Source organism: Geotrypetes seraphini, chromosome 9 (genome assembly GCF_902459505.1).
Source record: "Geotrypetes seraphini chromosome 9, aGeoSer1.1, whole genome shotgun sequence".
Classification (NCBI taxonomy): Eukaryota; Metazoa; Chordata; class Amphibia; order Gymnophiona; family Dermophiidae; genus Geotrypetes; species Geotrypetes seraphini.
In genome coordinates, this window is record NC_047092.1 from 185,570,075 (window position 1) to 185,595,273 (window position 25,199).

Below are 25,199 nucleotides of genomic sequence, written 5' to 3' on the forward strand. Positions count from 1 at the left end.
AGTGGGAGGAACACTAGGCAACAGTGATCACAACGTGATCAGATTCACATTAGAAAGGAGGTCACCCATAGTGGGGAGGACCGCATCAACTGCGCTCAACTTCAGGAAAGGGAACTATGTTGCTATGAGGAAAATGGTGGGGAGGAAGCTCAGGAACGGCTTTAGGATGGAGACTGTAGGGAGTGCCTGGACCCTTCTCAGGGACACCCTGCAGGAAGCGCAAAAACTGTACATCCCCAGTTTCAGGAAAGGCCGCAAGAACAAGCGGTCAAAAGACCCGGTTTGGATGACACCTGAAGTAAAGAGGGCAATCAGTGACAAGAAAGTGTCCTTCCGGAAATGGAAGAGGGATCCAACGGAGGAAAATCACCAGGAGCACAGGAAATACCAAAAGGAATGCCACCGAGAGGTTAGAAAAGCAAAAGGGAAATACGAAGAGGGGCTGGCCAGGGAGGCAAAAAACTTCAAGGCATTCTTCAGTTACGTAAAGGGGAAGCAACCAGCGAGAGAGGAGGTAGGGCCATTGGATGATGGGGATAGGAAGGGAGTGATTAAGGAGGATAAAGAGGTAGCTGAAAGGTTGAACACGTTCTTCTCGTCGGTCTTCACGAGCGAGGACACGTCCAATATACCGGACTCAGAGGAGCTCATGAGTGGGGAGCAGGCCAAAAAATTGGGGCATATAGAAGTAAGTCGGGAGGATGTCCTCAAACAGATTGACAGGTTGAAAAACAGCAAATCATCGGGACTGGACGGGATCCACCCAAGGGTTCTGAAGGAACTAAGACAGGAAATAGCGGGCGCAATCCAGCATGTTTGCAACCTATCCTTGACAACTGGAGAGGTACCAGAGGACTGGAAACTGGCGAATGTCACACCTATCTTTAAGAAGGGATCGAGAGGTGACCCCGGGAACTACAGGCCAGTGAGCCTGACTTCAGTTATAGGGAAGATGGTGGAAGCAATGATCAAGGACAGCATTTGCAAGCACATCGAGAAAAATGGCCTACTGCGGACAAGCCAGCACGGATTCTGTAAGGGAAGGTCGTGCCTGACAAACCTTCTGTACTTCTTTGAGGGAATAAGCAGTCAGGTGGACAAAGGGGAACCCATAGACATCATTTACCTCGATTTTCAAAAAGCCTTTGACAAGCTGCCACATGAAAGGCTGCTTAGGAAGCTGTGGAACCACGGGGTGGGCGGGGATGTACACAGATGGATCAAGCACTGGTTGTCCGGTAAACTACAGAGGGTCAGAGTAAAGGGCCAATATTCTGACTGGCGGGGAGTCACGAGCGGTGTGCCGCAGGGATCGGTGCTGGGGCCGCTACTCTTCAACATATTTATCAATGACCTGGAAACGGAGGCAACCTCCACGAAAACATTACAGCTTGCATAATGAGACTCCGTGCCTGGTCCCTCTCGGTACAGATGAAACTAAACGAATTAAAAACAAAACTAATCTGGCTCGGCCCAAAATTCGAACACCTGCCCACCCTTTTCACACTATCCACAGGCGATACACTCCAGCTCGAATTCTCATGCAAGGTCCTTGGTATCATTATCGATTCCTCTCTCTCCCTCAATGACCACCTCAACTCCTTGGTAAAATCATGCTTTTTCAGCCTCCACATGCTGAGGAAAGCTAGATCCTACTTCAGCCAACAACACTTTGCCATCCTTGTCCAATCCATCATCCTCTCCAAACTAGATTACTGCAATGCCATCTACTTAAATCTATCAAAAAAAGTCTTCTAAGACTCCAGCTAATCCAGAATACTGCAGCCAAACTGATCTTCTCAAAACGCAAATCTGACCATGCCTCCCCACTCCTTGCCAAACTTCACTGGCTCCCAATAATCTCCAGAATCCATTTCAAATGTTCCTGCCTGGCTTTTAAGATCATTCATGGCATCCTCCCTCCTCTTATCCCACTGTCTTTCAACTCCTCCAGTCCCGACTCCTCCAGAACTGCCCAAAGGTATAAACTAGCCTTCCCCTCCCTACACGGCATCCACTTTGCAGGCAAACTGGGAAAATCCCTTCTCTTCAAAATCACAGGTCTTTGGAACGACCTCACCTCCCCGTTGTGGAACCTGAGCTCCCTTCAGTTATTCTGCAAACAACTGAAAACCTGGCTTTTCAGCAAATTGTAACTCTATCCTTCCCCCCCCCTTTTTTTTCTCCCCCCTTCTTCACATAAGTTCATGTAATCCTTTTTCTTCTTCTCTACCTACTATTTTAAGTTCTTGTAAACCGTGTCGAGCTCCATACTCAAGGAGATGATGCGGTATATAAACTTAAGGTTTAGATTAGATTAAATTAGATTAGGAAGTACTTATACTGTATCTAGATTGTTCAATATTTCTCTTTTCACCAAATATAATGAACTGCTCTATATTCATCTCTGTTTCTGGAACTCACTGGTATATGTAGAGATCTGACTCCAGTCCCCATGTATGACATTGTCTCCAGCGAATGCAGCAATGTGGAATGTGTACTCATTTCCTGGAGTCAGCCCTTCCACAGATACAGATTCTGAGCTCACACGAAGGATCGTCGATGGGTTTTCCACCACTCGTATCTCATAGAAACTTTTGTTTCCCACGGGTGGAAGCCAGTCCAGAAATACAGACCTAGTGGTGATATTTGCAATGTTCAAATTCTGTATCATTTCAGGTCCTGTATACATAAGAAGAGAGAAAATGAATATATCCATTAGAATAGATAGATTAAGAATACCATATTTGAAAGAAAATATTGGACTATAGGACGTACTTATACTGTATCTAGATTGTTCAATATTTCTCTTTTCACCAAATATGGTGAATCGCTCTATATTCATATCTGTTTCTGGAACTCACTAGTATATGTAGAGATCTGACTCCAGTCCCCATGTATGACATTGTCTCCAGCGAATGCAGCAATGTGGAATGTGTACTCATTTCCTGGAGTCAGCCCTTCCACAGATACAGATTCTGAGCTCACACGAAGGATCGTCGATGGGTTTTCCACCACTCGTATCTCATAGAAACTTTTGTTTCCCACGGGTGGAAGCCAGTCCAGGAATACAGACCTAGTGGTGATATTTGCAATGGTCAAATTCTGTATCATTTCAGGCCCTGTATACATAAGAAGAGAGAAAATGAATATATCCATTAGAATAGATAGATTAAGAATACCATATTTGAAAGAAAATATTGGACTATAGGAAGTACTTATACTGTATCTAGATTGTTCAATATTTCTCTTTTCACCAAATATGGTGAATCACTCTATATTCATATCTGTTTCTGGAACTCACTGGTATATGTAGAGATCTGACTCCAGTCCCCATGTATGACATTGTCTCCAGCGAATGCAGCAATGTGGAATGTGTACTCATTTCCTGGAGTCAGCCCTTCCACAGATACAGATTCTGAGCTCACACGAAGGATCGTCGATGGGTTTTCCACCACTCGTATCTCATAGAAACTTTTGTTTCCCACGGGTGGAAGCCAGTCCAGAAATACAGACCTAGTGGTGATATTTGCAATGTTCAAATTCTGTATCATTTCAGGCCCTGTATACATAAGAAGAGAGAAAATGAATATATCCATTAGAATAGATAGATTAAGAATACCATATTTGAAAGAAAATATTGGACTATAGGAAGTACTTATACTGTATCTAGATTGTTCAATATTTCTCTTTTCACCAAATATGGTGAATCGCTCTATATTCATATCTGTTTCTGGAACTCACTGGTATATGTAGAGATCTGACTCCAGTCCCCATGTATGACATTGTCTCCAGCGAATGCAGCAATGTGGAATGTGTACTCATTTCCTGGAGTCAGCCCTTCCACAGATACAGATTCTGAGCTCACATGAAGGATCGTCGATGGGTTTTCCACCACTCGTATCTCATAGAAACTTTTGTTTCCCACGGGTGGAAGCCAGTCCAGGAATACAGACCTAGTGGTGATATTTGCAATGGTCAAATTCTGTATCATTTCAGGCCCTGTATACATAAGAAGAGAGAAAATGAATATATCCATTAGAATAGATAGATTAAGAATACCATATTTGAAAGAAAATATTGGACTATAGGAAGTACTTATACTGTATCTAGATTGTTCAATATTTCTCTTTTCACCAAATATGGTGAATCGCTCTATATTCATATCTGTTTCTGGAACTCACTGGTATATGTAGAGATCTGACTCCAGTCCCCATGTATGACGTTGCCTCCAGTGAATGCAGCGGCCTATTCCAGACTCCTGTGTGATCTATTTTCTGTTTTCACATAGGTGGGAGGGGACGTGACAGGAAGTGGCTGGCCAGTAGCACAGCCAGAACTGCAATTTAGGGAAGGCCAGAGGTAGACTTGGGGGGCAAAGCATTCCTTACGCCACTCTTTCATGCCCCTCCCCCACAAGTAGGCATGCTAACGGTTTGTTTGCTAGCAGGGATACTAAGTCCCACCAGCGAAATTTCAGTACTAGAGTGCCATGGCTCTCTGCTGCTTCCTTTCTGCTCTGAACATGCCAGGATTTCTCACCTGGGACCTGGCTTGGCCACTGTTGGAAACAGGGTACTGGACTTGATGAACCTTCGATCTGTCCCAGTATGGCAGCTCTTATGTTCTTAAAGTCCCCTTGTGAAAATATTGATCAATGTTGTAAATTATTGAAAACCTATTTTTTTGTTCAGGCATTCCTTTGATGAATTGTTGTATGTTTGTATTTTACAATTTAAGAGTAAATTGATTTTATATTTATGATTTGATTTTATGTTTGTGATTTGTAACTCAGCTAGGTTTTAGGTGGGAAATAAACTTTTAAAATATAATAAATATATAATATAAATTTGGATCTGTGCATTAAGTTGGCCCTCTGCTCTCATGGACCAATTGTCTGGCCCAGTAGGGCTATTCTTATGGTCTTATGTGAGCCAAGTGTAGGACAATGAAGCCATTGTGACATCACTGCTGAGGTTGGCTCTTAGGCACTGGTGGAATGAGGCATTATGACATCACAATCTCAGCTCTGGAATGTTGCTACTATTTGAGTTTATGCCAGGTACTTGGGGCCTGGGTTGGCCACTGTTGGAAACAGGATACTGGGCTTGATGGACCTTCAGTCTGTCCCAGTATGGCAACCCTTATGTTCTATGCTCTCATGTTCACATCTTTCTCTCAATAAAAATTTTAGGAATCGAATTAGATAAACATCTTACTATGAAAACCCAGATAGATGCTGTTGTACGTAAAAGTTATTTTGCTTTACGGAGACTACGAACAATTAGACCCTATTTTGAATTTTCAGCCTTTAAATTATTGGTCCATTCATTACTGTTGAGTCTTCTTGACTATTGCAATATTACTTATTTATCAATTACTAAGAAGGAATTATTGAGATTATCATTGATACAGAACACAGCAATTAGATTGAAGAAATACGATCATGTTACGTTATTTTATTGCGAATTGCATTGGTTGCCTGTGGAAGCTCGGCTATTGTTCACGTTGGGCAGTTTTTGTTACAAGGTTTAATATGGTGTAGCTCCTACTTATCTGGCTAATAGTTTTTCCATAGCTACGCACAAATGCAGTAGAAAAACTCATGCTCGGTTCAATTTCCCTTCTGCAAAAGGTTGTAAAAGCAAGAAATTCCTAAACCACTCTTTAGCATCTCAGGCGGCTTCTCATGAAAAAGAATTTTGATTATTGTTGCTCACAGCTGTTTCTTAGAAAACAGCTAAAAACCTATCTTTTCTCCAAATACCTGACTAGCTGACTCATTCAAATATTCGATTATGTTTAATGTTTATAATCTTTTGTAAACCACGTAGAACTTTTTGGTAACGCGGTCTATAAGTATAATGTTATGTTATGTTATGTCTATCTGGATTGGCGTTGCACATTCTAGATTCCAGGTTCAGCAATTTGTTCTGGAGGAAGGGGAGTACCCTCACTGGGAAGGCTGAAGTGGCAGCAGTGGGCATCTTAAAAAGAAGCAAAGGTACAGGGAATAAGGGGCACTGCAAGCATGGGTCTCCTCTCCAGCACGGTCAACACCAAATGCACACAGACTGCATACCCACAGGGCCTTGTATTGCTGGTAACTGTTGTGTGTGTGTATTGTGCACACAGGCACAACAGAATAAAAAAAAGTACAGCCATGCTGGCAGGGAGGTCCAAAACCAAGCCCCTCGACACCACGTTCTCTGCGGGGTCCGTGTTTTACCCAGTCCCCATTATTGCTCTTTAACACATCTTAAAGAACAAATAATATGCATTATGGCTCAATAACTCTCCTTAAATTTAGGCCCCCTTTCATCATGCTGAATTAAGGTTTTTTTATTGCCAGCCATGGTGGTAAAAGCTCTGACCTTCACTATGAGAGTCAGAGTTTTTACCGCCATGGCTGGCGATAAAAATCCCTATAAGAGGGCCTTAGTTATATCTGCTGCCAATTAGTTTCATGTAATCTAGTACTAGCATATAGTGTACTTTTTGGAAAAAGTTGCAGTACCTCAGGTCAACCAGAGCTATTTCAGACCTCATAATTGGGACCAACAAGTGTCAAGTTGTGAGAGGAGGAGTCACTTCAAATTTTACCCAACTGCATCTATGAATTTGTGATCCTTCCTGTCTGAGAAAAATTAGAACTACAAATTCAGAGAGCAATGGAATAAGGCCAGGCCTGGATCAACCTGTGCTTATGACATGCAGAACCATGGCAATGTCTTTACAGGGAGACCTGATCACTATTCACTGATCAAGGACTCGATATAGCTCCGAATTATGGTCTGAAGCCCAACCATTTTCCCCTGAATACACGGAAGACCTAGAACAGTCTCTGGTGTGGAAAAGAAACCTGATTCTTTGCTAGCTAACAAAAGGAGTGCCACAGCTGCCCCCCAAAACCTCAGGGCCATCTAGAAAACCACTGAAGCAAAGGGGGTAACTGAATCCTCTCCCTCTATCAAAGCTAATCTGAAATTAAATTAATATGTCATGGAATATAAACATCTCACTCCATAGATCTATTGTGACATGACACTTACTTGATCCTGTAGGAGCTCTACTGAAAATCCTTATCCCTGTGGTGCTCTGAGGGATCCCATAATGCCAGGGAGAAGATGTAGCTGGAGAACTCGCTGTAGACCTGCTGATTCCAGCTGAAGTTGTGTTTCCATCGCTTGATGTACTTCCAACACTTCTTCCAGTTGTTAATACTGTATTATTTACAGGTTCTATGACCACAGTTGGGGTACCAGAGCTGCTCTCTGCTGGAGTACTGCTGCCCTCTGTCCTTGGGGTGATGTTCCATGGTGCTCCAATGATGCTCTCAGTAACAGTGAAGCTATCTGGAGTAATAAACTGCACCTTTACTGAAGTACTGTTTCCATATAACACGGTGGTGATGTTGCTTAGGCCTGTGAAGCTATCAGTTACAGCAGTGATATCTGAGGTAATACACAACATCTGCATTGGAGTACTGCTGCCCTCTGTCTCTGGGATTGTGCTTCCTAGTACTGTTCTAATGCTTTCAGTTGTTGTCATACTATTAGGGGTGCCAGAGCTGGTCTCGCCTGTACTGCTGTTACTGTCTGTCCCTGGTACTGAGCTCGCTGTAGCTCCAGTACTTCTCTCAGTTACTGTCATACCATCAAGGGTGCCAGAGCTGGTCTCGACTGTAGTCTTACTGTCCTCTCTCCCTATGATTGTGCCCTTGCTGGATCTATTACTTCCCTCAGTTGTTGTGGTACTGCCCAGAGTTCCCGATCTGGTTTCTGCTGGAGAACTGCTACCTTCTCTCACTGGGATTCTGCTTCCTGGTATTGCTGTGATACTCTCAGTTACTGTACTAAAGATGATCTGTGCTGCAGTACTGTTGTCTTCCTCTGCCCTAGGGGTTGTACTTTCCATTGATCCTCTACTGATCTCAGTTACTTTAACAGTCTCTAGGGTACTAGGTAGCATCAGTACCTGAGTACTTGTACCCTGATTCCCTGGTTTTTTCCCTTCTATTGCTCCAGTGCTCTCAGTTACTGTGATAATACCCAGAGTACCAGATCTGGTCCCTGTTAAAGTACTGCTGTCTTCTGTCCCTGGGCTTCTGCTCCCTAGTACTGTTCTAATACTCTCAGTTACTGTGATACTACCAGAGGTGCCAGAGCTGGTCTGCACTGTACTACTGTTACTGTCTGTCTCTGGTACTGAGTTCGCTGTAGCTCTAGTACTTCTCTCAGTTACTGTCATACCATCAAGGGTGCCAGAGCTGGTCTCGCCTGTACTGCTGTTACTGTCTGTCCCTGATAATGAGCTCGCTGTAGCTCCAGTACTTCTCTCAGTTACTGTCATACTATCAAGGGTGCCAGAGCTGGTCTCAACTGTAGTCTTATTGTCCTCAGTCCCTGTGATTGTGCCCTTGCTAGATCTAGTACTTCCCTGAGTTACTGTGGTACTGCCCAGAGTTCCAGATCTGGTCTCTGCTGGAGTACTGCTGTCCTCTGCCCCAGGGATTATACTTTCCATTGATCCTCTACTGATCTCAGTTACTTTAACAGTCTCTAGGGTACTAGGTAGCATCGATACCAGAGTACTGGTGCCCTGCATCCCTGGTTTTTTGCCTTCTATTGCTCCAGTGCTCTCAGTTACTGTGATAAAACCCAGAGTACCAGATCTGGTCCCTATTAAAATACTGCTGTTTTCTGTCCCTGGGCTTACGCTCCCTATTACTGTTCTAATACTCTCAGTTACTGTGATACTAGCAGGTGTACCAGAGCTGGTCTGCATTGTACTACTGTTACTGTCTGTCCCTGGTACTGAGCTCGCTGTAGCTCCAGTACTTCTCTCAGTTACTGTCATACCATCAAGGGTGCCAGAGCTGGTCTCGACTGTAGTCTTACTGTCCTCTGTCCCTATGATTGTGCCCTTGCTGGATCTATTACTTCCCTCAGTTGTTGTGGTACTGCCCAGAGTTCCAGATCTGGTTTCTGCTGGAGGACTGCTACCTTCTCTCACTGGGATTCTGCTTCCTGGTATTGCTGTGATACTCTCAGTTACTGTACTAAAGATGATCTGTGCTGCAGTACTGTTGTCTTCTTCTGCCCTAGGGGTTGTACTTTCCATTGATCCTCTACTGATCTCAGTTACTTTAACAGTCTCTAGGGTACTAGGTAGCATCAGTACCTGAGTACTTGTACCCTGATTCCCTGTTTTTTTGCCTTCTATTGCTCCAGTGCTCTCAGTTACTGTGATAATACCCAGACTACCAGATATGGTCCCTGTTAAAGTATTGCTGTCTTCTGTCCCTGGGCTTCTGCTCCCTAGTACTGTTCTAATACTCTCAGTTACTGTGATACTACCAGATGTGCCAGAGCTGGTCTGCACTGTACTACTGTTACTGTCTGTCTCTGGTACTGAGCTCGCTGTAGCTCCAGTACTTCTCTCAGTTACTGTCATACCATCAAGGGTTCCAGAGCTGGTCTCAACTGTAGTCTTATTGTCCTCTGTCCCTGTTATTCTGCCCTTGCTAGATCTAGTACTTCCCTGAGTTACTGTGGTACTGCCCAGAGTTCCAGATCTGGTCTCTGCTGGAGTACTGCTGTCCTCTGCACCAGGGATTGTACTTTCCATTGATCCTCTACTGATCTCAGTTACTTTAACAGTCTCTAGGGTACTAGGTAGCATCGATACCAGAGTATTGGTGCCCTGCATCCCTGGTTTTTTGCCTTCTATTGCTCCAGTGCTCTCAGTTACTGTGATAACACCCAGAGTACCAGATCCGGTCCCTGTTAAAATACTGCTGCCTTCTGTCCCTGGGCTTATGCTCCCTAGTACTGTTCTAATACTCTCAGTTACTGTGATACTACCAGGTGTACCAGAGCTGGTCTGCACTGTACTACTGTTACTGTCTGTCTCTGGTACTGAGCTCGCTGTAGCTCCAGTACTTCTCTCAGTTACTGTCATACCATCAAGGGTGCTAGAGCTGGTCTCGACTGTAGTCTTACTGTCCTCTGTCCCTGTGATTCTGCCCTTGCTAGATCTAGTACTTCCCTGAGTTATTGTGGTACTTCCCAGAGTTCCAGATCTGGTCTCTGCTGGAGTACTGCTGTCCTCTGCACCAGGGATTGTACTTTCCATTGATCCTCTACTGATCTCAGTTACTTTAACAGTCTCTACGGTACTAGGTAGCATCGATACCAGAGTACTGGTGCCCTGCATCCCTGGTTTTTTGCCTTCTATTGCTCCAGTGCTCTCAGTTACTGTGATAAAACCCAAAGTACCAGATCTGGTCCCTGTTAAAATACTGCTGTTTTCTGTCCCTGGGCTTACGCTCCCTATTACTGTTCTAATACTCTCAGTTACTGTGATACTAGCAGGTGTACCAGAGCTGGTCTGCACTGTACTACTGTTACTGTCTGTCCCTGGTACTGAGCTCGCTGTAGCTCCAGTACTTCTCTCAGTTACTGTCATACCATCAAGGGTGCCAGAGCTGGTCTCGACTGTAGTCTTACTGTCCTCTGTCCCTATGATTGTGCCCTTGCTGGATCTATTACTTCCCTCAGTTGTTGTGGTACTGCCCAGAGTTCCAGATCTGGTTTCTGCTGGAGGACTGCTACCTTCTCTCACTGGGATTCTGCTTCCTGGTATTGCTGTGATACTCTCAGTTACTGTACTAAAGATGATCTGTGCTGCAGTACTGTTGTCCTCCTCTGCCCTAGGGGTTGTACTTTCCATTGATCCTCTACTGATCTCAGTTACTTTAACAGTCTCTAGGGTACTAGGTAGCATCAGTACCTGAGTACTTGTACCCAGATTCCCTGGTTTTTTGCCTTCTATTGCTCCAGTGCTCTCAGTTACTGTAATACTACCAGGTGTACCAGAGCTGGTCTGCACTGTACTACTGTTACTGTCTGTCCCTGGTACTGAGCTCACTGTAGCTCCAGTACTTCTCTCAGTTACTGTCATACCATCAAGGGTGCCAGAGCTGGTCTCGACTGTAGTCTTACTGTCCTCTGTCCATGTGATTCTGCCCTTGCTAGATCTAGTACTTCCCTGAGTTATTGTGGTACTTCCCAGAGTTCCAGATCTGGTCTCTGCTGGAGTACTGCTGTCCTCTGCACCAGGGATTGTACTTTCCATTGATCCTCTACTGATCTCAGTTACTTTAACAGTCTCTAGGGTACTAGGTAGCATCGATACCAGAGTACTGGTGCCCTGCATCCCTGTTTTTTTGCCTTCTATTGCTCCAGTGCTCTCAGTTACTGTGATAACACCCAGAGTACCAGTTCCGGTCCCTGTTAAAATACTGCTGTGTTCTGTCTCTGGGCTTATGCTCCCTAGTACTGTTCTAATACTCTCAGTTACTGTGATACTACCAGGTGTACCAGAGCTGGTCTGCACTGTACTACTGTTACTGTCTGTCCCTGGTACTGAGCTCACTGTAGCTCCAGTACTTCTCTCAGTTACTGTCATACCATCAAGGGTGCCAGAGCTGGTCTCGACTGTAGTCTTGCTGTCCTCTGTCCCTATGATTGTGCCCTTGCTAGATCTAGTACTTCCCTCAGTTACTGTGGTACTACGCAGAGTTCCAGATCTGGTCTCTGCTGGAGTACTGCTGTCCTCTGTCCTAGGGATTGTGCTTTCTATTGATCCTGTACTGATCTTAGTTACTTTAACAGTCTCTAGTGTACTAGATGGCATTGATACCAGAGTACTTGTGCCCTGCAAGCCTGGTTTTTTGCCTTCTATTGATCCAGTGCTCTCAGTTACTGTGATAACACCCAGAGTACCAGGTCTGGTCCCTGTTAAAATACTGCTGTCCTCTGTCCCTGGGCTTATGCTCCCTAGTACTGTTCTAAAACTCTCAGTTATTGTGGTATTGCCCAGAGTTCCAGATCTGGTCTCTGCTGGAATACTGCTGTCCTCTGTCCCAGGGATTGTGCTTTCCATTAATCCTGTACTGATCTCAGTTATTTTGACACTCTCTAGGGTTCTAGGTAGCGTCAGTACCAGAGTACTTGTGTCCTGATTTCTTGGTTTTGTGCCTTTTATTGTTTCAGTTACCGGGATCCTACCTGAAGTACCAGATCTGGTCCCTGGGATTCTGCTCCCTAGTACTGCTGTGAAACTCTCAGTAACTATGAAACTAGTAGGAATGCTAGAGCTGGTTTCTACCGTATTGCTGCCCTCTGTAGATGTAGTAATTCTCTCAGTTACTGTGATACTATCTGGAATATTAGATCTGTTCTGCACTGTAGTACTGTTGCCCTCTGTCCGTGGGATTCTGCTCCCTGGTATTGTTCTGATGCTCTCAGTTACTGTAAAACTTCTAGGAATATTAAAGTTGGTCTCTGTAGCAGTACTGCTGCCCTGGGTCCCAGGGATTATGCTTTCTATCTCTGATTTTATGTCTTCTCCTGCTTCAGTGTTACTGTTAGTTACCGTGACACTCCCTGACGTGGTTGAACTGGTTTCTGCTAAAGTATTGCTGTCCTCTGTTCCTGGGGTGATGTTCCATAGTGCACTTGTAATGCTCTCAGTTACAGTGATGCTATCTGGGGTAATAAATTTCACCTCCACTGGAGTGCTGCTGCCCTTTGACCCTGAAGTGATGTTCCTTAATACTTCTGTTACACTCGTGATATCTGAGGTAATACACAACATCTGCACTGGAGTACTGCTGCCCTCTGTAACTGGGATTGTGCTTCCTAGTACTATTCTAATACTCTCAGTTACTGTGATACTACCAGAGGTGCCAGAGCTGGTCTGCACTGTACTACTGTTACTGTCTGTCTCTGGTACTGAGCTCGCTGTAGCTCCAGTACTTCTCTCAGTTACTGTCATACCATCAAGGGTGCCAGAGCTGGTCTCGATTGTAGTCTTACTGTCCTTTGTCCCTGTGATTGTGCCCTTGCTAGATCTAGTACTTCCCTCAGTTGCTGTGGTACTGCCCAGAGTTCCAGATCTGGTTTCTGCTGGAGTACTGTTACCTTCTCTCACTGGGATTTTGCTTCCTGGTATTGTTGTGATACTCTCAGTTACTGTGATAGTTCTAGGAGTACTAAAGATGATCTGTGCTGCAGTACTGTTGTCCTCCTCTGCCATAGGGGTTAGACTTTCCATTGATCCTCTACTGATCTCTGTTACTTTAACAGTCTCTAGGGTACTAGGTAGCATCAGTACCCGAGTACTTGTGCCCTGATTCCCTGTTTTTTTGCCTTTTATTGCTCCAGTGCTCTCAGTTACTGTGATAACACCCAGAGTACCAGATCTGGTCCCTGTTAAAGTACTGCTGTCTTCTGTCCCTGAACTTATGCTCCCTAGTACTGTTCTAATACTCTCAGTTACTGTGATACTACCAGAGGTGCCAGAGCTGGTCTGCACTGTAGTACTGCTACCCTCAATCACTGGGATTCTGCTTCCTGGTATTGTGATGCTCTCGGTTACTCTGATACTTCTAGGCATACTAAAGTTGATCTGTTCTGCAGTGCTGCTGTCCTCTGTCCCAGGGATTGTGCTTTCTGTTGAGCCTGTTCTTATCTCAGTTACTCTGATTCTACCTGGGGTACTAGATACAATCTCTGCCAGAGTATTTGTGCCTTCTATCCCTGGTTCTGTGACTATAACACTCTCTGGAGTGACAGAGCTTGTCTCTGCTCTGCCTCTGTTCCTGCCCTCTCTCCCTGGGATTGTGCTGTCTATTGTCCCTGGACTGTTCTCTGTTACCGTGGTATGAGAACTGGAGTGTACCAGAGTATTGTTCACTGCCATTAGTTCTGTTTTGTTTTCTTCTCCTGCTGTGCTGGTCTCAGGGTCTGGTGTGCTGGTTGTTTGTGCTGCATCAGTGGTCAATTTGTGGAATTCAAATACAGGAATAAGGTATTAGATTCATATTTAATATTACTAGGATTTATTCTATTTTATTTTAACATTGCATGCTTTATTCTGTTTGAAAATATATAATGCTTATAGACCCTGGATTTCTGCACAAAGGCGGTGCTCATGATTGTTCTGTTATTAGACATAGAAAGAGGAATTTTGAAAGCCATTTGGGTGGGTAAAAAGTCCATCAATCACTTGGTAACTGCCATCTTGAATGCTGCAAAAAGTCTTGTCTGTATTTTCACACTGGACATGCTGTTAGCAGCACTGAGATGAGACATTCCCATGACTGTGTTTAGGTCATGGTAGCAAACAAGTGCACATGGACTACATTTTTCAAGTCTCTCTGCAGACTTAACCAGCAAAATTCTAGTTCAACAACAGATGCCAGCCAGCATCTGCCACATATCTTAGCCACAGCTAGTCTCAAAGCAAACAGATAGAAACTTAGAAACATGAAAGCAGATAAATGGCCCATCCAGTCTGCCCATTTGCAGCATCCACAATCTCCTCCTCTCCCTAAGAGATCCCACATACCTGTCCCACGCTATCATGAATTTAGATACAATCTTCATCTCCACCACATCCACCAGGATATTCCATACATCTATCTACCACCCCTTCTGTAAAGAAGTGATTTCTTAAATTACTCTTGAGCCTATCACCTCTTAACTTCATCCTATGCCCTCTCCTTCCGGAGTTTTCCATCATTTGAAAAAAGACTCACCTCCTGTACATTAACGCCACGGAGATATTTAAATATGTATGCACTTTTATTTGAAACAGATAAAAAGCACCAGCAGACTTTGTCTCAAAAGAGGCATATTGATAATTAATTGTCCCCTGGAATCTAAATTTGACTAAATAATAATTATAAAGAGGGTAGCACAGACACCACATAAAGCTACATGCATAAATCAGCCAAGATATCTGTATAGATCAGAATATTGAATATGCGGATACATTATCTGCATAAAGTTAGGGCTGATTGTTCTGCACCCATTATATATACAAATAAGTTTTCAGACAGTGGTTGGATATTCAAACAGCCAGTCATGGGAGCTGAACCCAGGAATATTTGGTGAAAGGTAACAAACTTTTCCTCCAGTGGTGGGTTCAACTCCCATGAGTGGTTGGATATTTCCAGATATCCCAATAACTTTTGGTCCCATCTAATCCGACTCCACTTTTTTCATATAAATTTTGGTTGGCCAAAATGTATGCATTCAGAAAAGCAGGAATTTGAAAACAAACAATCCATTTAACCTGCAAAGATACATTAACAAGTCTTTGAATATTGGGCTATATTTTTCTAAGGGGTTTGTAACATTTTTTTGTTATTTCTGTCATTTGCTTTGTTAGTTTTAATGCTTATGACACATTTTACTTTTGAGGATTTCTCATCCAAACAAACATTTCATGTCATGAAGTGGTCTTAGCAAGAACTGCTTATAAACAACGTGTCTTATTTTACAGAATATCACATGTGGTAATAAAAATGTATTAAAGCAGGCTTTCAATCTAGCCAGTTTCAGGGATGGGAAATTTCATGGCGACACCAGAAAATATTTCTTCACCGAAAGGGTGGTTGACCGCTGGAATAATCTTCCACAACAGGTAATTGAGGCCAGTAGCGTGCCAGATTTTAAGAAAAGATGGGATTGGCATGTGGGATCTCTTCATGGAGGTAGTTAGGGAGTGGGCCATTAGTGTGGGCAGACTAGATGGGCCGTGGCCCTTTTCTGCCGTTATTTTCTATGTTTCTATGACACTTGTGAGAAAACCAAGAAGGCTCAGGAAATTCTTTTTTACAGAAAGGGTGGGAGATGTGTGGATTAGTCCCCTGGTAGAGGAAGTGGAGACAAATGTAAGTGTGTATAATGAAATTCAGACATACAAGCCAGAACTCCACCTCCATACAGCTAGTTCAAATAATTTCAGATTAAATGATAGGTAAATAAATCCCATTCATAAAGGTGCCCACTTTACAAAATTCTTGTCAATGACTAGCACGCTGACACAAGACATAATCCATATTCCTACTGTGGATCCTACATCCAATTCCTGAATGAGGTACATCTCATTAGGTAGCATTTTGTGGATTGAAATCCTAGTCAGCAATTACTTTATCCACACTTTTAGCATGCAAATTCTAGCTGGAATCAATAATTGAAGAAACTCTTATTTATCAACTGCCTCCTATCCATATTTTCCAGCATGGAATTAACCCTTTGGTAGCCTCTAGGCAAAAGAGCGCATCAGACCACATATCATAATATAAATTTGTTAAACACTCTACAAATGGGTCTCCACTTAGCTCTGATTACAGAGGAAAGACAGCATAGGACCAAGGGAAGAGAATAGGCAGAACTCTGCCCCCCACCCCCCAATTCTTCTCTCTGTGAATAGCTGACTTAGCAGCATAAATATCTGCCTAGGGAACTCCTCCAAAACATCTGGATCCTAATCACATACCTGCTTTACCTATGCCTGGCAATGCTATTTCCTTACCTACAGGAGAGGCTACTAAGATCCCAAAGCAGGTGGTCAGGCAGCACCACATCAGCTTTTGCTTGTCCATATTTTCAGAGCTCGAAGAATCCCAGGGATGAAACCGAAGGCAGCAGCTGAAACCTGCTATTGGGCATTGAGGGGAGTTCCTTCCACCCCTGCTCTGTTCTTCTCTGGAACAGTTTCTTGCTATAGTTCCTGGTCAGGTACACACCACACCCCCTCGGTGGGTGCTACCAACCTCCCCCATCATCCAAACTTCCTTCTCTGCCCGCAGATGGTTAATGAACACTTAAGTCCTTTTGCAACATAGTTTCATTTTCAGGACTAAAATTAGCTCTATGTTGAATTAAATTTCCCCCTATTTTACATATTAAAAATATTTCAATTGATATTGTATAGGTGAGTGACATACCCTCTCCTTACAATTACTGTATATTAAACCTGTTCCATTTTCAAAACCAGATTTGTTGATTATTAAAAGACAGGCTGTTTGGTAGAGTTCTGCATGTTTGTATGCAAGACTTTTATAAGAAACAGAGATAATATCTATGAATTTCCTTTAAATAAACTGGAAGGCAGCATTTCCTGTTGGCTCTATGGATGATACAGAAGCGACTGAAGAGGGAGGTGAAAGCACAACCGGGGGTGTCTAACTGGGAACACTTGGAAACCATCATAGAGCAACATGTGAACAGCCAGTAATGAGATGCAAATAAGGCACCGTGTGAATGGTATCTCTGAAAACCATTTAGAGGCGTAGTGAAATGAATTCCAGTCTAAATGAATCAAATCCAGCTTTTTGCTATTCGCTACCTGTAGGATTTGCAGCACTGACTCTGTTTATAGCTTTACTCCAAACAAGAGAGAAAACTCCACAACTTGGTAGGTTATACTCCCTTCTTTACATAGTAACATAGTAGATGACGGCAGATAAAGACCCGAATGGTCCATCCAGTCTGCCCAACCTGATTCAATTTAAATTTTTTAATTTTTTCTTCTTAGCTATTTCTGGGCGAGAATCCAAAGCTTTACCCGGTACTGTGCTTGGGTTCCAACTGCCGAAATCTCTGTTAAGACTTACTCCAGCCCATCTACACCCTCCCAGCCATTGAAGCCCTCTCCAGCCCATCCTCCACCAAACGGCCATGCACAGACACAGACCGTGCAAGTCTGCCCAGTAACTGGCCTAGTTCAATATTTAATATTATTTTCTGATTCTAAATCTTCTGTGTTCATCCCACGCTTCTTTGAACTCAGTCACAGTTTTACTCTCCACCACCTCTCTCGGGAGCGCATTCCAGGCATCCACCACCCTCTCCGTAAAGTAGAATTTCCTAACATTGCCCCTGAATCTACCACCCCTCAACCTCAAATTATGTCCTCTGGTTTTACCATTTTCCTTTCTCTGGAAAAGATTTTGTTCTACGTTAATACCCTTTAAGTATTTGAACGTCTGAATCATATCTCCCCTGTCTCTCCTTTCCTCTAGGGTATACATATTCAGGGCTTCCAGTCTCTCCTCATACGTCTTCTGGCGCAAGCCTCCTATCATTTTCGTCGCCCTCCTCTGGACCGCCTCAAGTCTTCTTACGTCTTTCGCCAGATACGGTCTCCAAAACTGAACACAATACTCCAAGTGGGGTCTCACCAATGACCTGTACAGGGGCATCAACACCTTCTTCCTTCTACTGACTACGCCTCTCTTTATACAGCCCAGAATCCTTCTGGCAGCAGCCACTGCCTTGTCACACTGTTTTTTCGCCTTTAGATCTTCGGACACTATCACCCCAAGGTCCCTCTCCCCGTCCGTGCATATCAGCTTCTCTCCTCCCAGCATATACGGTTCCTTCCTATTATTAATCCCCAAATGCATTACTCTGCATTTCTTTGCATTGAATTTTAGTTGCCAGGCATTAGACCATTCCTCTAACTTTTGCACTCAGAGGAGCTGGATCCTCCTTTCCTACAAAAAAAAGTGCACCTTTGTAAAAGGACCTTTAGTGAGGCGCTCAACAGAGTGGTAAATGTACAGCACTGAATGTACCCATGCAATTTTAAAGTTATATTTGCTATTGACGCATCCAGACTTAAATGGATAATTTGTCTGTTCAGCAGCTGAATTTTGCTACTGAACAGATGCATTTTAGGCCCAGCCTCAGAAGGTCCCTAATCCCACTTTCCACATAATGCGTAATTTTTGTCCAGTGAGGAACTTAAACAGCCAAAATTTATTACCCAAATTTCATTAAAAAAACAACCAAAATTTACTTATACAGAAGGCCCTCACTGCCTTCTGCATAATGGCTTTAAATATTGGGCCTGAAAGAGTTTAGAATTCAAAACATATTTAAGAAAACCCCAGAGACAGATCTGACTGATTCAGAGGAATGGAGGAATTGGATACCTTTCTGAAGTCATAATGCCATTATACAGAACCATGGTGAGGCCTCATTTGGAATACTGTGTGCAATTCTGGAGGCCACACTACCGAAAAGATGTGCTGAGAGTAGAGTCGGTGCAACGGATGGCCACCAGGATGGTCTCGGGGCTCAAGGATCTATCGTACGAGGAAAGGCTGAAAAATTTGCGGCTGTACTCACTCAAGACATCGAGACTCGAGAGAGGAGACATGATCGAGACGTTTAAGTATATTACCGGCCATATCGAGATGGAAGAAGAGATTCTCTTTCTCAAAGGACCCTCAGCCACAAGAGGGCATCCGCTCAAACTCAGGGGCGGGAAATTTCATGGCGACACCAGGAAATATTTCTTCACCGAGAGAGTGGTTGATCCTTGGAACGAGCTCCCGGTGCAGGTGATCGAGGCAAACAGCGTGCAAGAATTTAAGAGCAAATGGGATGCCCATGTGGGATCCCTTAGAGGGTTAAGCCAAGGGAACCTGTCACCAGGAGTGGGATCCCTAGGATAGTAGACTTGGGGGTGGGTCAGTAGAGTGGGCAGACCTGATGGGCTATGGCCCTTATCTGCCGTCATCTTCTATGTTTCTATGTTTCTATGAAGGGAAGTACTGACGAGAATTTTACCAGCTAATATTCACTTGGAAGAGCAAAGGCTGAAAGCAGAAGAGAAAATTGTCCAATTAATAAAAGGAAAAGCTAAAACCTTCTTTTGATATATGAGAGATGAAAAACCAAATGTGGGTGTGAAGGAATCCAAGATGGCGGCAGCATACTACTCAAGCTCCTGAACAGACCCGAGAGCATTCTGTTCAACTTTTTCTATCTTTATCCAGATGCCACATACAAAGCGTAAGGGGATAGTTTGGGTGGATCCCTCAACACCTAGAACTTCCTCCCCGATGCAGCAGTTGATTCGGGTGTTCACAACTACTTTGAATCCAGTAGAGTTCCCTGGGGCATTGACAGCGTTATCCCCCACACAAGGAGAAGTGGAGGAGTTTGCCTTGGAGACATCTCTATATCCCCCAGCAGCTGTTCCCCCACCACGTCCTGCTTCAAACTCGGCACTGACTGTGGAGCCCTGCTGAATGGAGATCGCAGGGGAAACCCTGGTTCGAGGGGCAGAAGCCGCCAGAGCAACGAAGGAGCAGGGATACCTGGGAGCTGATAGGGAAACCAGCTCTCAGCTGATCAAACCACCGGTGGTTACATTGGAGAGCATTTGGGATGCTCTCTCTAGCCTGAACATTACAGTGGCAAAGTCTTCACAAGAAATTGCAACTTTAGTAATTACAGTTGAATCTTTGGGTCTTAAATTAGAGGGGGACTAAAGAAGATTTTACTAATGACTTAAAACAAGTAAATGATAAAGTGTAAAAACTTCAAGACCTATGTTCTGGACTTATTAAGGACAAAATTCAATTGAATCGTAAGGTTGAACAATTAGAAAATTTTAATCGGCTGTTGACTATTTGCCTTTTGAATTTTCCTAGGACCCTCAGAGTATCTCCTATTGTTGAAATTTTTTTCCTGAATGTATACCGCCTGTTAATAAGATATATTATTTACCATCAAAAAAAGGAGCTGGGGTAAACCCAGGTGTTGAACGAGCTAATTTAAACATTGAAGGAGCTTTAAATGTTACTTTGAACAAGACATAAATGCAGTTTTTAATTTATAATTTCGATCTTCACAGCTATTGTTTTATGGAAAAAAAGTTTATATATACCCTGTTGTAGCTAGACAGACACAGGAACGTAGGAAATTGTTTCTTGTAATGAGACCTGAAATAGTCTTTGGGAGGTACATTTCTTTTAGCCTACCCCTATAAATGGCTAGTTCAATATCTAGGGGTTAATTATGTGTTTTATTCTACTGAACAGCTCCGGGCTCTCTTGGATTTGAAGAAGTTGGCTACAGGAAATGTTTAGTCTAGATAATTGTGAAGTAGTTAGTTAAAATGGGACTCTTTTGCTATTAAGCCTTTTCTTAATTGATTAATTATACAAATAACAAGTTTCTCCCCACTTATTCGGAATTCCTCCTCCACCGATTGAGGTCTAAAGAGCTTTTGATTGTTACGATTTCCTTTAGTTATTTTCATGGTGTATTGCTGTGGCAAGAGTTAATTCTTCTATTATAATTTGAAAATTGATAAATAAAGAAAAAAAGAAAAAAAGAAAACCCAAATGTGGAAGCACCAGTACGAGGGTCTCAGGCTCCCTAAGCATGACTCCCTAGGGTCGCGGGGATCCCGTGGGGGACGCCCCCTAGGGTCGCGGGAATCCTGCGGTGTTCGAAGCAACTCGAGCCGCGAGGCTCATCTTCTTTTCCCTAGCTGCTCTGCCGCAGCACACAGTCAACTGGAAATCTTCCCAATGTCAGCGCTGATGTCGGAGGGAGGGCTTAAGCAAAGCCCTCCCTCCCTCCCTCCGACCAACTGCAAAGGAAGTCCTCAGCTGACAGCTTGGGAGTTCTCATCAGCTGAGTATTTATATTTTATATTTACATTAGAGGCTCTGGTAGAAACCCGTTTACAAAGTATGTATTCTTCCTAATTAATATTTCCAAATTAATAAAGTCTCTTTGCTTATTTGTAAATGGGTCTCTTCCAGAGCCTTTAATTCAGTAGCATAATTAAATGAAATAACTATTTCTGAAGTTTATAGGGATGGGTGGGGACGGAGGGGATTCCTCGCGGGGACGGGTGGGGACGGAGGGATTCCTCGCGGGGACGGGTGGGGTTTTGGCGGGGATGGGTGGGGACGGGTGGAATTTCTGTCCCCGCGCAACTCTCTACTGCAGAGTCAGTCTGTGTTTCACAATATCTTCAAAGAATATGCAAATTTCTCTCAAGGGTATTCATTGTGGACATCCCGAAAACCCAGCTAGTTCAAGTCTCTTTGACTTGGTGGCCAACATTTCATTTGATCCTGTTAACTGAGTAGATTCTAAAGCACCTGTCAATATTTGACCATCTCAGCTTCCCCTTTAAATTTCTTAAAAGTTTCCTGTTTTTTTGTGTAGTTCCCCTTATGCAAATGATTTTGCGATGGGATTTGTATGGGTTTATTTCCTCCTGTGGCTATATTACAGTCTCTGTTACCGAACCGTCCTTCTCCAGTTACTTTTCAGGAAATAAACATGAAGAACTAGTTCAAAAGTGATTACAAGACAGGAGACCTTATGAGCAAATGAATAACCTAAACTTACTTCATCCAAGAGCCCTGAAGAAAAATACAAGGAACTTATCAAAGCAACAACCTTGTGAGGACCAAAGAGCTGCCAAATAAACACTCATCTTCAGAAAAGGCTCCTGGGCTAACTCAGATACTAGTGAGGGAGTCATTTTGTAAAGCCTACATCTGTGTAAAGTTCACGGGTTAATTCTACCTTCAAGCTTTGCTTTCACTTCAAAGTGAATGCACCACTGTGTTTTCACTTAAAATATAATAATGCTATTAATGACAGCAGATAAAGACAAAAATTACCCAGGAATTGTAGAGTAAATGGCCAACAATTTTAGTAAAATGAGTCAGGAGAATCTTAGATGGCGGCCACACTTCTCTCAAACTCAGGTAACGTCCAAGTTTTCCCTTCAGAACTGCAGCAACCAGAGGTTGTAGTAAAAGCAGATAGCGTAGCTGGTTTTAAGAAAGGCTTGGACAAATGTATTTATTTATTAAAAAATGTATATACCGCATACAACTATAAAGAATAAAGAAAAAAAATCCCCAATACCTACAGTAACTACATCTAACCCCCCTCCCCACCACTTTTACAAAAGTGTGGTAGCAGCGGCTGCATGGCAAATGCTCCGATGTACACTGGATCTCTATGGGAGATGGACTGATTACTGCGACTCACCAGGCTAATCGCCTTTGTAAAAGGGGGCCAATGTGTACAGCACTCCAGGAATGAGTAGCAGTAGTAGAACACACACATACGACAAACCTGAAAGGCACCTAATTTAGCTAATTTCACATCACCACAATGATCTTACCTTATTGATTAATAATCCAATTTGCACACTTTAAGGTCCTCTAATTTATTAAGTGAAAACCGCTCACTTCCTGTCACATTTTAAAAGAATAATGGTGGGCGTGCTATGTAACATTCAGTTTCTCCAAAGGCACCTAGAAACAAATAATATTTTAATGATTTCTTGACAGCCACAGTATCAGAGTTCTGCATCTTAATGAGAATGAATTCCACTCCTTAGGCCAGGCAATAAAAAGCTGTATTTCACATTTCTTCAAATTGCACCTGTCCCACATATGGAATTTCCAACAAACAAGTATCCTCTGACCTCAGTGATCTTACACGCTTACAGATTTTTAATAGATTTAAATGGAGCGTCCAACACTTTATATAAATTAGAGGCATAATCTTGAATTTAATTCCAAATTGAATAGGTAATTAACATAGATGGAAAAGACAAGACATAATGGCATTATAATATGACAAACCAGTAAGCAAGCATGCAGCAGTGTTTTGCACTATCTGAAATAGATGTAACATAACAGTAAAAGACACCAGGCACAAAACATTGCAACAATCTCACTTGACTAAAACAGTGCTCTGGATTACGGTTCAGAAATCATCAAATTCAAGAAAGCTTGGGACAAGAACATGGGATCTCTTAGAGAGAGGAGGAGATAGTGAATGCTGTGGATGGGCCATTTGGCCTTTATCTGCCATTATGTTTCTATAACAATAAAGCTCTATGACCTTGCAATGCAAGTGATCAGAGCCTTAGCCTATAGGGAGAAGAGGAGATAGTGGATGCTGCGGATGGGCAGACTGGTTGGGCCATTTGGCCTTTATCTGCCATCATGTTTCTATATTTTTACAGAATGAAAGGACAAAAAGTGATGCACAATTCCCACGGATATGTAAATAACAAAGAAATCAAGGGAGGCCACTTCTTGCCCTGGATAGGTAGCATGGAATGTTGCTACTTCTTGGGTTTTGGCCAGGTACAAGTGACCTGAATTGGCCATTCGTGAGAACGGGCTACTGGGCTGACCCAGTACGGCTATTCTTAAGTTCTTATCAAGTGGGAAGGATGAGATGTCTCCAAACAAAGTCATTTACTGAGAGCATGAATATAATTCTATAATTCACGATTCAATACTGCAAGTGTTTTGGTAAAGGAAACTGTTCCTTCTTTAGGAGTCTTTAGTAACTCTGGAGTTTTCCTCCTCTATAGAAAATAACTCTGATAACTATATAGAGGACTTGTCTGCAGGAAATTGTACTGCTGTCATGTGAATATGTTTTGAAAAAACCCCGTAAGCTTCACAGAGGCTCAATAAACAGAAAAGATTGTGGGCGTTGTAGCTACTTGCTCCAACAAACGCTGTAAAACTGTATGAGGCCTTAATCAATCTGGGCCAAACAGAGCCTTAGGCCCCTCCCCGTTGTATCCCAGGATGCACCAGGGAGGGGAAGGCCCGCCATTTTGAAGAGGTGGGCCTGTTGGCCGGAGGGAGTATGCATCCCTCCAGTGAGCTTTTGTGAACAAGGTAGGGGGGACGGGGGTCATCAGGAGCATTATGGCAGTGGCGGGAGTGGGTATTCCTCCTTCTGCTGGGGGTGGTGTGCATGTGTGTCGGGTGAGGGGGGGTTGCTTGATGGTGGCTGTGGGAGTAGGCATTCCTCCTGCTGCTGGGGGTGGGGGGTTTGCTTGTCAGTGGTGGCGGGAGTGGACATCTTCTGTTTGTGGAGGGGTTCAGAGGGGTTGCTTGATGGTGGGGTAGGAGGGAGTGAGCATCCCTCCTGTCAGGGGTGTCGGGGGCAGAATTTTTTGGCGGGTCTAAGCTGTCAAGCCTTACTTTCCTGTCAATGCCTGAGCCAATTAGCACTCAGGCACTGACCAGAAACTAAGGCTAAGACAGCTCAGACCTGCCGAAAAATTTTGTCCGTAAATGTAGGACAGCGAGGTTAGTTCAGTCGGTTCAACGGATGGCCACCAGGAGGATCTCGGGTCTCAAAGGTCTCTCGTACGAGGAGAGACTAAACAAACTACAGCTCTACACTCTAGAAGAACGTAGGGAGAGAGGAGACATGATTGAGACATTTAAATACATCACAGGACGTATCGAGGTGGAAGATGATATCTTCTTTCTCAGGGGACCCTCTGTCACCAGAGGGCATCCGCTCAAACTCAGGGGCGGGAAATTTCATGGCGACATCAGGAAGTACTTCTTCACAGAAAGAGTGGTTGACCGTTGGAATGAGCTTCCAGCGCAGGTGATCGAGGCCAGCAGCGTGCTGGACTTTAAGAATAAATGGGATACCTATGTGGGATCCCTATGAGGGTCGAATAAATAGTCACTAGGTATAGACTTAAGAGGAAGGGACAGTAGGGTGGGCAGACTT

The 25,199-nt window shown here is 43.5% G+C and overlaps 1 protein-coding gene across 2 annotated transcripts in view; it reads right to left on the bottom strand.

Annotated features, from left to right (window-relative positions):
- The window catches only part of LOC117366626 (mucin-17-like), a 48,929-nt gene that overhangs the window by 9,373 nt on the left and 14,357 nt on the right, over window positions 1–25,199 (bottom strand). Inside the window, exons 2-7 of one of the 2 annotated variants that reach the window (XM_033958229.1) lie at window positions 22,819–22,951; window positions 7,053–13,835; window positions 3,745–4,002; window positions 3,305–3,562; window positions 2,865–3,122; window positions 2,425–2,682 (exon numbers count right to left, since the gene is read on the bottom strand). In XM_033958229.1, the coding sequence (XP_033814120.1) occupies window positions 2,425–2,682; window positions 2,865–3,122; window positions 3,305–3,562; window positions 3,745–4,002; window positions 7,053–13,770 (7,750 nt within the window). In that variant the 5' untranslated portion in view covers window positions 13,771–13,835; window positions 22,819–22,951. Of the gene's footprint in view, window positions 1–2,424; window positions 2,683–2,864; window positions 3,123–3,304; window positions 3,563–3,744; window positions 4,003–7,052; window positions 13,836–16,392; window positions 16,495–22,818; window positions 22,952–25,199 lie in introns of those variants that run through there. The other variant, XM_033958228.1, reaches the window with a different exon arrangement.